Consider the following 13,818-nt stretch of genomic DNA (forward strand, 5'->3'; position numbering starts at 1 on the left):
TAAATTAAATCATTTAAACATTAGGAGCATGCCAGGCATAGCCCTTTGGAAATCAGCCTGTATTAGGAAACTCGTACATATCAATACTTTTCGGCAAATCTACACACTCTAAGCTTCATTTTGATGTGCCATATGCCTTTATTTTTATTTGGTAAATACCTTAACCGCGTTTACATAAAATTTGATCGTATCACTTTAATAATATAATAGATAGCCCCGTTAACTCATGTTTAATCGTCATGACTCATGACATTTACTTATTGTTCCAGTATAGAACAGATTGTAAATAAAATACTTGTCAGAAAAAAATAAAAAAAGATTTAAACGGATTTTACTTAAGCCTAATATGTCATGTCCAATAATCAGGTGATGGGGAAAAAGTATGGCCATGGCCATCACAAACAGAACAATGAAAGAAAAGATATCAGGCACAGGCAGGTCACAAAGACAAAATGGAGACGGCAGGGCGTCCATTGAACCGTTGGTGTTCCATGTTCCATCGATCTCATACTACTTACTAAAACAATAGATAAAACATACTCGGCTACCTTTAACTCCGTTGTAGTAATATAGAACGAGTAGTAATAGTCCTTGGTCCAGACATTGATTATTCCTTTGGTAAATATAAAATCAATGGTACCAGGTTTTTTTCGGCCATGGCAATCCTGTTTGTTGATTACCTAGCCTGATTGGTCCGAAGCTTGAGAAGACTCATCCCTGGACCGAATACGGACCCAAACTTTCCCAATATTTTTCCTAAGGGTAAGAATATATCAAATAAAGCAAAATACAAAAAACACTTAAATTAGCAAAATAAAATCATTATAGCCTATATGTGTAAGTAATAAAATAGTCTATCTGTGTGAGTTCAGATAAAGTAAGTACAGTACATAGTAACAGTACAAATACCCGTATAATGGCTACAGCTACATGGCAGTTAATCAAGCTTGCTGAAAAAGCAAACATGACATGAAACAACAAAGAGTGTCGTGTCGTCTGCCGTGTCAACAAGAACAAAAATAAATAAACCAAACCAAACCAAACCCTATCTATCTATAGGCCGCTATCTTCCTAATTTGTTTATTTCATACGTTACTGCCGGACAGCTACAAACGCGTTTTTGAATGTGTATAGTCTGTATTGTCATCGCCAATATACTATTTCATGATGTTCGTTGAAGATAAGTTATGTAATAAAAGCAGTAAGATAGTAATAATAGACACAGATGCTGGAATAGACGACGCCTGGGCTATACTAATGCTTTTAGCAGCTTCTCAGTCTGAAAATGTGTCAGTAGCTGGCATAACATGTGTTCATGGTAATGCAGAAGTTGATCAAATTTGTTTGAATGTCCTTAGGACATTGGAGGCTTCAAAGCGGCCAGACGTGAGTAATTCAATTTTAGCCTTTGATTACAAATATTTGCTTTGATTGCATTTTATGGGATGTCAAGAGAATTTAAAAAAATCATTGTGGCATAAGGCACCTACCAATCACTGCAGCAAAATACATCTTCATTAAACCCTGTGATTGTGTTAAAAAGGCCTAGGGTTAAGTTGAATAACATTTCTGTTTTCCTGGTTTTCAAGAGGCAACAAACTTTCTCATAAATCTGCCCAGACTTTGTTGACATTAAGCTTTACTAAGTTTACCGTACCCATTTGGAAAAACTTTGATATCTAGGCTATATATATAAAAGGCAAAGCCCTCACTGACTGATTCACTCACTCATCACTAATTCTCTTACTTCCCATTTACCTAGGAGGCTGAAATTTGGTACACTGATTCTTTAGGCAATAAATAGGAAAACTAAGCTGTTTTTATTCTGATCGGACTCTCGGGCTCCGCCCCAGTGGCTCTGGAGTTTCCCATGTTAACCTTATGAGTACCTACTCATATTTAAATGGAATTAATAAATCTTAACTGCTGTTTCAATTAAACAAGTTGGTTCTGTTCTATGATGTTCAATAGCATTTAAATTACAAGGATTACCAACAGGGTGCAGCACTATTATTTCTTTCACATTTATGACAACAGCTAATTTGCAACCAAAAGGTGAGTGAGCGTAGCGAACGAACTTCAACCTGGAGGCGAGTTAGCGTAGCGAACGAGCTAACCTGAAGGCAAGTGAGCGCAGCGAACGAGCTCCAACCTAAAAGTGAGTGAGCGTAGCGAACGAACTTCAACCAGGACGTGATTGAGCCATGCGAAGGAGCTCACTTATGAAGTTAAACGGGGCAAAGAACGTGGGTACAGCTGTCTATTTATAAAGCCAAAAGTACCCATGAACTTTTCATCAATCTACAAGAGAAATCTACAAGAACACCCCCCATAAACCATATAGGTACTTAAAATGTTCGTCATGATGAGAAACCTTGCGCAAAACTATACATTATTTCATAAATTGCCCTTTAAGGTCGTAATTCCTTTCTAAAGGGAACTTTGCATTACCTACTGTAATGTTAAAAATACCTCAGCTGTACTTATTTGTTTGTATTACTGTATTCTGTTTTGTTTATTTCAGTTTAACTTAACCAATCAATAATTTTATTAATACTTATGAAGTCAAAAGGGGTGAATCCCGTGGGTAACAGGCTAGTTCAACTTCATCTTAAATTATTATTGATTAGGTACCGTAACTTACAATGATAGGCTATTAAATTGTGATTTAAGTTATTGGTGTGAAGTTTGGTTAATTCAACTAACTTATTGATCCCCATTTAATTTTTGTAAGGTTTAGCTTTCAGCTGTTTCTGTCAATTTTTACTGAAATTTTAAAAGGCTAAAGTTGTGCTCTTTGCATTTTTATAATCTACCTAAGTTAAAAGTTGTTTTTCAGATTCCAGTTTTTAAAGGCGCTTCTTCCCCAATAATTGAGGTTGACCCACACTTTAAAAACTCTTGGAGGCCATTTTTTGGTGCAGATGGTTTCGGTTGTGCAGAACACAAATCTATGCCTGACCCAAGATTTGTACAAGAAGAAAATGGGATTGTGGCACTGAACAGACTGGTAAATGAGAACAAAGGTATCTAACTGTTATATTTTTGTAGACTTTTTTATTATCTAGTCTCCTAGGTCTTTTCTTTTATAATGATGTTATTTGGTCCAGGATTACTTCTTGAAAATTAGTAAAATGGTATAAGATTACCTGTTTCCGTCTATGATCCTAAATGTAGTAATGGTAGTAATGAGCAACCAGTTTATCTTGCTCATGGTTATAACCTCATCATCAGGCTCTTGCGAGGTCGTCGAGTTTTATAAACACACAAAACACTGACATTTAATAACACAAGACATTGACGGACGAATACGATTTAACATAAATTCGGGAACTAGTTCCACACAAGACGCGGCACGGGCAGATGTTTTGTCATGACGGAACAGTAAGTTTACCATTTTAACTAGGTCTTTTTGTTTATCAGATTGTTGGAAACAAAAGGTCAATTCATCAGTTTGAAGCAATACCACGTGTATTTCTAAACCCTTAAAGTTCTAACCTTCAAAGAATCAGAATATAGAGAGGAATCTCTGGTAAGAGCCGCCAGGGGCCTCATAGATTCTAAATACACCCCTGTACTTAGTTTTACTACCTGCGCCGGGACTATCCGTGTCCTGTGATAGGCCTATCAATAAAATGAAATGTTGGTTTTGTGGTAACGATTTTTGTGTGTGTATGACAGGTATATATTTTTTTCCTGTTACTAGTATCAAAATCACAAGCTGGCTGTTAACACAAATTCGTTAATACCAAAGCAAGAATGTAGTTCGGATTCCACACTATAGCCATCTGAAGTGATCAAATATAAAAATAGGCTACTTGGTTGCTTGACCATTTTGTATTTTGACTAAAATTAAACGTTATTAACTTTATTACTTTGACCTCAAAACAGTTTTAAAAATATTTTTATCTAGTTCCGATTAGGTGCGGCCATTTTTTTCAGGCCGTGCACGGCGTTTTTGGGCTTTATGCAGGCATCAGCGATAAATTATATATCTTTTTACAGAATAGAGCTAGAACAATGAGACTTGTACCATTATTTTTAGTGAAATCCCCTCTAAATAAGGTATTTTAAACATTTTCTCTAAATCAAGCATTAATGCCTTAAAATTGTCATATTATTTTGAAAATACTTTTCAACAAAGTGCAATTTTTATGAATTTAACCCTCCGAGCGTCACTCGTCGAAAAATCGACTCACGACACACTTTGTATAGTGTCACGCGTCGATTTTTCGACACACGAACATCATTTACGGCGAAGGCTCTATGACTGACTGAATCGGATTGAACTGGATCGAGTTAGGTATCGTTCTTTTCGTTAGATTCTAAGCTTTCTCCAGAGGTCTGTCTCTAAGCGCTTTATGTTCTCCGAGCCAATCGTAATTGTAGCAGACAGCTGACGTTCGTGTTTTAGACAACTTGGTTATTTCACATCGGTGACTTGTGTGTTTTTGTACGTTTATCGTCGTTTTTAGTGGTAAAAATGGACAGTAGTGATATACGTAATGCACTAGAAGATGATATTAGTGATGTTGAAGGACTTATTGACGATCCGGATGAAGTAGGTAGTGATATTGATGTAAATTATCAGCCAGATTCCTAGCTATGGTTAGGCTATGCATTCTTAGCTAAACGCTATGTACTGAAATCTGTTTTTTGCCCATAACTTATTTATTTGCAAATCTACTTCCTTATATTATTATATATTTGTAATCCTCATAAAATTTAGAACAAAGTGGCTATTTTCAAATATTTATAGGCCTATAATTTATACAATTTCATTGAGCGCGAACTTATTTTTTTTTCAATTTCCAAAATAATTTTATTTTTACCTAAAAAAATTTTTTGAAACAAATATTCCTTATGTTTTATGTATGATATTGAAGCCCATGATTTTCCAAACAAAATGGTATATAGAACAGTAGAATTAACATTGTTTTAAGCTTCTCAGATCCGTTTTAATAAAACCTTGCAAATGCGCCAAAAATAGGTGGACATTAAGGCCTAAACTATGGACACTCGGAGGGTTAAAGGAAATTTCAACTTTTGCACCAGCTTTTAATCCCCAGATTTAAGGATAGAAAATCTATACACAATCTAGTAAGTAACATTGCAATAGTAACCTTGTTAGAAAGTCAAAAGCTAGAATATGTCCAGAAAAAAAACAAGAATCAAAGTTAATGGAATACATGGAATAAATGGAAATAAAATATAAAAACAATGGTTCTATCTTAAGGATTGTAACCATTAAAGTAGGTATAATTTATTTTACTGCAGCCGAGGTATGATAATCACTAATCAGCATATTTTGTTATAAAATAGGATATTGAATGACAAAGTGGATGACTATTAATTAAATTAAAACTTTTAATATTTCAGGAAATGTTTCTCTGCTGTGTTTTGGTCCATTGACTAATGTTGCCCTAGCCATTCGAACTTTCCCTAGTTTTGAAGAAAATTTAAAAGAAGTTCTTATAATGGGTGGAAACTATATGGGTAAGTAAGTTTTAAAATCCTATGTTTTCGATCAATACAGGTCAAGTTTCAGTCAAAATTTGATCAATTTACTTGTAATTTTGAGTGAAATTCATTCAATCTTGAAAGAATATTTCTTAAAAAAAGATTTTATCTTCTTATAATCAATAAAAAATTAGCAAAAAGATTATCACTATGTATTTATTTTACTACCAATTGGGAGTTTTTTTGCTATTCCTCTTATGTTTTAGTTGTGAAAATACTTTATCATGTCATCATTGTTTGATAAAAAGAGTGAAATAAATAGAGAATAAGTATATTGAATGTATCTCTATTACTAAGTAGTAAAATGTATTATGTTTCAACACTGGTAATTTTGTTTTTTTAATATAGAATATATATAATATTTAGTTAATACACCAGAGTCCCGCTAATCCAAACATCCACCTGGAGAAAAAAGATTACTCGGTTTGAATTTAAAACAAACTAAATACAAACCAAGGTTACCTGTTGACCAAGAAAACCAGGAATTAATTGTTTATGAATTTTGTATGAAACAGATGAATTTTCAATAGGTAATTGTCTATAGCCTATTGCTAAGCTTCCATTTATTAATAGTGTTTTGTTGGTCTCTTTTAAGATCATTACCGGTATTTAGTGAGAAGAACTGTAGCTAATCGCAAGAGATGATTATGGTTGTGACCGTTGGAGCAATATGGCCATTTACCTTCCCTTACCGCTGTGGCCATTCAAACCAAAGTATGTTTTTAGCATCCATCACAATGTGTCTCCATTCTTCTCAGTATTCAGCTTGCTCCCAAATTACTTCTGCAGTCTTTTGCCACTTGGTCTTTCCATCCTAGTTTTGGCCCTCTTAGCAGATCCCTAGAATACTTCTTTAATGAGGGTATTTTCAGGTCTCCTCAATACGTGGCCTGCCCATCTTAATCTTCTGCTTTTAATGGTAGCCTATAGCTACTAGGCTATATCCGAATGTTGATAGCGGTTTCATGATTTATGATTTCTAATTCTCCATTTGCCATTTATTGAACCTGATCACCTGATTTTCAAAAACTAAAAATTTTTTTCTGACTTCTCTACTTCTCGGGACATTCTCAGTTAAGTTTTTTGTTTGCAACTGAATAATTTGGATAAATAATATAAACTTTTATACTGTTATTTCCTGCGATCAGTCTACTTTCTACTCAATCTTCCTCTTTGTTATTTTGGTAATATTTTACCCCTAAGTATTTTAATTCTCTATCTCTAGTGAATCCTACATCATCAACCTGAAAATTGTTATTTGGAATTTATTCTGTTCTTGGGATTGAGAGGAATTTTGTTTTTTCTGTGTTGATTTGATGTCCAACTTTTTTAGCTTTTTCTTTCAGTTTTTCAGGTATTCTTTGGATCCACAGCTACTAGGGCCTCATAATCGGCACATGCTTAATACATTAGTTTTGGTGCCCTCTTCTAACTTCCTTGTGTCTTGGAGGCTTCTTCTATGATCAAGTTACATTTGTGATGGCCCATATCGTGTAAACACCTGTGGTGTTTGCAAATTAATCTGCTTTACTCATTTTCTATTCTTACTTTGTTCCTTGTGTCTGTGCAGCATAATTGAATTGACTGCATCAACTTATTTGGTAATCCAGACTTCTGTAAAATCTCCCACATCTTCTGTCGATTAATGCTGTCATATAGTCCAGGCAAATTAGATAAAAATAGGGTGTGCTGCCCAAAAAATCGTCTAAAGCTGGAAAGTACTTTAATACCTTTTGGGGGTCCAAAATAAGACTCCTGTGAGTTTGCGACGGATTCTGACGTCTGCTTAAGTTTTGGGAGTCGAAAAACTATGAAAATTTTGCACTTTTTTCAGTTTTTCGCTTATAACTCCTAAATAACGAATCCTAAGGAAAATGGTGTTCAAAGATGTCTTTTAGGGCATTAAATTCCGCATCGATTGATGTTAAATACGTCAAAATCGGCCGAGCCGTTTAGCCGCTGTAGCTATTCAAAGTTGGGATATTTTCATCAACATGGCCAAAAGGTTGATTATTTGACCAGTTTTCGGCTTACAACTCCTAAACAACGCTCCCAATAGTTTTTTTAATAGGCTAAATTACATAGTAAAACTATGTACATCTGTCCCATTATCATATTTCGTTTATTAAGCTAAAAATAACATTTTTGCAATATTTAATAAAACCTTTCTCTTTCTCGTTGTAATATCTTATTATATATTAGAATCGCTTAACACCATTTTGGAGTGTCCAGAGATGGGATCGTATAAATGGGAGCTTAGGACAAATACTAGAATTTTTTTAACCCCAGATAACAATATTAGATTTAAAATTACATAGGGGATCTTTCTACCCTTCCCTTCACACATTCTTGGATAAACCTCTGGATGATAACCATGGAATAAACCACTATCTAGTAATTCATAATCATAATTCTACGCCGAATTTTGTGTTTTCCAAACTAACTATAGGTGCATTTTCATATAGCATGCGTTGTTTAGGAGTTGTAAGCCGAAAACTGGTCAAATAATCAACCTTTTGGCCATGTTGATGAAAATATCCCAACTTTGAATAGCTACAGCGGCTAAACGGCTCGGCCGATTTTGACGTATTTAACATCAATCGATGCGGAATTTAATGCACTAAAAGACATCTTTGAACACCATTTTCCTTAGGATTCGTTATTTAGGAGTTATAAGCGAAAAACTGAAAAAAATGCAAAGTTTTTCATAGTTTTTCGACTCCCAAAACTTAAGCAGACGTCAGAATCCGTCGCAAACTCACAGGAGTCTTATTTTGGACCCCCAAAAGGTATTAAAACACTTTCCAGCTTTAGACGATTTTTTGGGGAGCATATGTCTAATTTGCCTGGGCTAATAAGCTTTATGGAATACTACAAACAGGGCATGATTGTGTTGCTCCCAGTTTCTGTTATTGCTTGTTTTAAAGAGAATACATGCTCTGGAGTTGACCTGCCTCTGATAAACACTGCCTGTTGGTCTTTCATGATTTCACTTACTGTCTCAAATTTAACAACGGACAATAGACAAATTCCTTTTATTTTCTTCCAAAAATACAATAGCGTCATGTCTGTTTATTTCTTTTGTTTACAAGTACTTTCTGGTCTTCTATCTTTATAAGAGACTAAATAATTCTTTGATTGAGTTGGGGCAAAATAGGGCATTGAGCATCTTTTTATTCAATGTAAATCCTACTACAGCTCTATGTATACATTCCATCATTTGTTTCACTGTAGTATAGCAGTATAACTTACTATTGTATATTGTTGAAAATAAATAATACGGCCATTTACGTTAAAAACTAATTTTTAACAATTAGGTAATCCGAACATAGTCCGGTCCCAATTAGTTTGGACTAGCAGGACTCTATTGTACCAATTATATTTTGAATAAATATGTTTAAAATAAAATTTAGTTGGATGAATCTCCAAATCCATCATGAAAAAGCAATATTGGCTTAAATGTCCACGTACTTAGCTATCAGTTCAGATTTGGTTTTAGTCCCTTACCAGCGTTTGTCCAATTAAACAGCTGTGGGTAACTCAACTAACTGTGCGGAATTCAACTTCCACTTCGACCCGGAGGCTGCTTATATTGTTCTCAATTCAGCAATCAAACGTAAAGTGTTGGTGCCTTGGGAGACGTGTTGCCACTTGGCTTATTCCTTGGTATGTCTTGCAGAGTAAATGTAGGACTACAACTTTCCAAAATAACCCTGGTGCTTGAATTAATACATTTTGCTTGGCATAGCAGCGTATTAACTCCACTTTATTAAATTTGTGTTCATTTTATGCTTTACTAGCTGATGTACCCGTTCTTCGCAACGGGAAGATGTAGGCCTACTATATCACCTAATCCAAACACTTGTTAAGTAGTTCGAATTTATAACCGAAAAGCCACTAAATTTATTAAAAAATTATAACTTACATTGTAGTCCAACTGTTTACATGAAAATATATCATTAACATTATTTTCATAACTTACGGTTATAGAATCTTTTTTCCATAATCAATGACATAGTTTTACAATAAATAAACCTATCACATGGTCGTGTAAAATATTGTACTTGTTTGGATCAGCTGTCTGAAGCTGTGAAATAAGCATTTGGCAGTTCTGGTTGTTTACATTGAAATGTCAACGTAAAGGTAAACATTGTGAATTTTCTTATGCTTCCATGGAGACCAATTATTAATATTTACTTTTTTAATTTCTGACAACAGCTGGAGTTTCATAACAATATTTGTTTCCCGTGTTAATCTTATGGAGAAATACAAAACTTTAAAGGGCCCCCGCCCCCCGGGCCTCACTCTCTAATTATTTCCCTAAAAAGATAGTTTCCTGCACAACTTCACGTTACGCTCTTTCCAATGACACCAAAAACATGTCAATCGTTTCAGTAGTTTCGGAGGAGTAATTGTCACAAAAAATCTGCTTGCGTATTAAATAAGTATAGATATATTTTAGATATGATTTTCTTCTGTAGGTTAATAAAAGAGGGGCACATTTCAAATGTAGTTTTCAATAGGTATATTTTTTTAATTTTAATTCTGGTGATGGCTAAAAAAAGCTTCATGAGTCTAAATACATTTTCAGTAAAGTTAACAAGCATGTAAGAATATATAGCAACTAGGTATTTGTATTGTAAACAATTTACAAAGACAGTTCATTCATTAATATTTTGCTAGTAATCCCCTTACAGTTTTATTTTTTACCTATCTTCCTTATAGCAGCCTTCTGCTTCCTCATGAAGCCTGTGTAGGCTACTGATATGCGGCATGTAAAGTAAGGTATTGACTCATTGGCTTTACTCTGAGTTTTGGTAACAATAACAGTTATACAGTGCTCGATTTGTGGGGGAACACAGGCAGAGTTCCAGTACCTCTCTTTCAGAAAGATAAAAATACCCCCGCCGCAGCAAACCTGCAGACTTAGCGAATTTCCATTTGCCTGATTGGATTTAAACTAAAATGTCTCCTTAAAAATATCACATTTATTCCCTATTTAAACAGAATTAGTTTAATGAGTACTTAGGTTTGCTGCAACAGGGAGGGTAAAAAAGTTTTTTTAATGTAGAATATTAAAAGGTACTGTGGTTTAGTAAGAAATTAATGTATTTTCCAACTTTTATCAAAATATGTTCATAAACAAGCAAACTACAACAGTTGACTTATTCTCCATAAGAATAACATGGGAATTTTAAAATTACAATTTTTTTGAATTTTCTCCGTAACAATTAGGCGCATAATAATGCTTCAATATACTAAATTATTTGTTTTTTTTAAGCTCTACAAAATGGTTTAAAAAGAAATTGTGAAATTTTGTGTTTTTAGGGTCAAAAATGGGAAAAACCTATTTTTACCCCATAAAACCCCCCATAAACCCCCGTTCCTATAGTCCGATCATGCTGGTTCGCGAACTCATTCAAGTTTATCCCGCCTTACACCTTCAAACCAAATTTGATCAAAATCGGACAAAAATTACTCAAGTTATCGTGCGGATGGACACATATATATATATATATCTATATATAGATATATAATATTGGCATAAATAGGTACAAATCACATTAAATAGGTTACAGTTTCGGCACCTAATTATTTACAAATCGAGCACTGGATGTACAGTATGAGGTTCCCAGCTTAGAAAACACTTAAGTGGAGGCTAAACTACTTACGTAGTTGTCATATATGGTGGATAATGTAGACATTAAATATTGGACATGTTTCAAACTTATGACAGTTCATAATCAGCAACATTTACTAGTTTATTTTAAATCACATAAAAAAGGTAACTTTTCAAGGATCTAAGGGCTTTGGGGAAAATCCCTCTTGAAAATAATTCTAAAAAAGTGAAACAGATATAGAATAGTGGTTTTATTTAACAACCAAAGTAAAAATATATAAATACTATTAAAGTTCTATAAACCAGAAAACATTAAATAAAAATTCAGATGTTTATTTTCTTGGTGTTGGTGTCTAAATTCAACAAGTGGCTAAGTTCTTTTTTATTCTACACGTTGCTTCAACTGCATCAACAGAGTGTGCATTGATTCAGTAGTGTGCTTAGTGTGTGTGTTTGTAAGTTAATTGGATTTTATACATTTTTATAGCTTTAAATGCGGTTTTAATTGTTCTTAGGAATGGCGTGACAACGTCCTTGGCTCATGCCAAAATGGAGGTGTACAATTTTTGAATCACGTGGAAAGACCTCTGAGAAAAAAACCGAGCTTTGTGGATTGGGTTGCTTGTGACCAAGTATGTATACTAAATTAAAATATAAGCTGTTGGTTCTTTTGGATTCGAGTGGTAGAAATGTAATATTTGTAAACTTATTAGTGATATAGACGTGATGTATCTTAATTAATTACAGAAACCAACAACTTTTAAATATTCATCCTTTACTAAGTGCCATGTTTGTAATATAATATACCAGAGTTATAGCGGGAGTTATTAGGATTTTGCGGGCCAGACTTATTTAACTTCGGGTCAAGTCAATAGTTTTGGCCTACCGTACTTGGGCCAATATCAGATTGAGTCAAAATCCAGTTGCTTTGGAAAGTATTGATGTTACAGTGAAACATAATTATTAAATTAAACCTCAATCTTTCGAAATCCATGATAAATCAAATCAACTTGTCCCTTCTTTCTCCCTCCGATTGGCGATACGATGGGACCAGCTAGTTCCAGACAGTGCTGCTCTTTGTGAGTGTTTCATCAAACTACGTTGACTCTTGTCGTTACGCAGCACATCACCGCACGTCATTTGATATTCGTCATACCAAAATATTTGAATTCCAAACGGGTTCGCTCGACACTGCGCCTCGCCATTGGCAGGCTGCAGCGATCGTGTTTTAAAGTATTAAATTTTATAATTGCGTTATTATCTATTCCAATACAATACACAAGGTACAAAACACTGTATTTTAGAAGGTAATAAATTATCCTGATGTTTTATTGCTTGCACTGAATTGAACCTCCATAAATCGAATTTTGTGGAGGATGAACCTTGTTAAATCAAATTTTTACTATTCAAAGTACTCGATAATTTGAAATTTCCTCTTGAGATCTTATTTATTGAGGCTCCACTGTCACTGTATAGTAAAATGTTACTCTTTAAAAACTACTATCAATTTAAATAACTTCCACAATGGCAGCAAATAAAAAATATTGTCCTCAGTCGCAAAAAAGTTTTGAGTATCCCCATGGTGACGGCGAAATTGTGAACATCTTTTGCGATTGTCGAAACTTCACAGAAATTTTGATTTTCAATCATACAATCCTCATGGACGTTGATGGGACAAAAAAAGAAGCTACAGCTTACAATAAGTTGTCCTCTCAGTTTAGCTTGGTTAAAAAGTTTGTGTGTTAAAAAAATTTGTAAATTTACATCTGTGCACTCCGTCATGGGAATGAAATGCCTGGTTATATCTATGGTCCTGCTTTCTGTTGTAGGCTGTAGCAGCAATATTCCTAGACCCTACTATAGCCTGTGAGATTGACAATGTCTTTGCTACTGTGGAGCTTCACGGACAGCACACCAGAGGTCAAGTAGTCGTGGGACACAAGTTTAAACGAGAACCAAACTTGGCGATTGTCAAATCCATAGACAAGGAACGGTTCACTGAGCAGCTGCTCAAAGTTCATACGCTTAAATAAATATTTTTGACTTAATAGTATATGTGTTTTTTACCATAAATGTCATGATCAAATCTGCTGAGGTATTTGGGATGCATTTACGTATGTTCCTAAAAAGATCATAGTGATTTAAAAAACTATGGTGGTCCAAAATGGTGGCAGTAAGCTGTTTAACAGTCTAAGGAGCAGGGTAGCTGGCAGCCCGAAGAGGGAGAAGGTGTAGTGACTCCCCGGGCGCCCCTCTCCGAGGACAGCGGCAAGGTAAAGCCTCCCATCCAGAACCTCGTCGGATGTGATTGGCGAACTTCTTACTGCATTTTGAAGACAAAGAACAAATTTATAACAAGCATCAACAAAGAACTATCAAGCTAATTTTACAAACAATAAAACACAGACTTTGCAGTTTGACAATCGCACGCCTTATGACAAACACATGTTTCAGACGGTGGACGTTGAAACGCCGGGGTCCACAACTCTGCCGTGCAACAACCAAATTCCGGCGACGACACAACATTAGCACTATACAAAAACAGAGACGTGACATCGCGTGAATGGTGTGTGGACGTGTCACGGCTCAGTTGATGGGACCTAAAAGAAGCTATAGCTTTAAGTCATCCTATCAGTTTGACTTGGTTTAAAAGTTGGCATATTTGATAGAAACCATAT

The 13,818-nt window shown here is 34.7% G+C and overlaps 1 protein-coding gene across 2 annotated transcripts; it reads left to right on the forward strand.

The window, feature by feature from the left end:
- Positions 1–677: 677 nt before the first annotated feature.
- On the forward strand, positions 678–13,188 carry LOC128999724 (pyrimidine-specific ribonucleoside hydrolase RihA-like). 2 transcript variants are annotated; one of them, XM_054426374.1, is made up of 6 exons: positions 678–762; positions 2,840–3,026; positions 5,380–5,496; positions 9,050–9,186; positions 11,656–11,772; positions 12,970–13,188. In XM_054426374.1, exons 2-6 carry the CDS (start codon positions 2,954–2,956, stop codon positions 13,171–13,173), a joined length of 648 nt encoding a protein of 215 aa, XP_054282349.1. In that variant the 5' UTR covers positions 678–762; positions 2,840–2,953; the 3' UTR covers positions 13,174–13,188. The 2 variants fall into 2 exon arrangements, with proteins under 2 accessions (XP_054282349.1, XP_054282348.1); XM_054426373.1 differs by lacking the exon at positions 678–762 and adding an exon at positions 1,053–1,386.
- Positions 13,189–13,818: the final 630 nt, after the last annotated feature.

The sequence above is a fragment of the Macrosteles quadrilineatus genome, unplaced genomic scaffold (assembly GCF_028750875.1).
Source record: "Macrosteles quadrilineatus isolate MER2022 unplaced genomic scaffold, UCM_ALF_1.0 Scaffold_8__2_contigs__length_117827958, whole genome shotgun sequence".
In the NCBI taxonomy this organism is placed as follows: Eukaryota; Metazoa; Arthropoda; class Insecta; order Hemiptera; family Cicadellidae; genus Macrosteles; species Macrosteles quadrilineatus.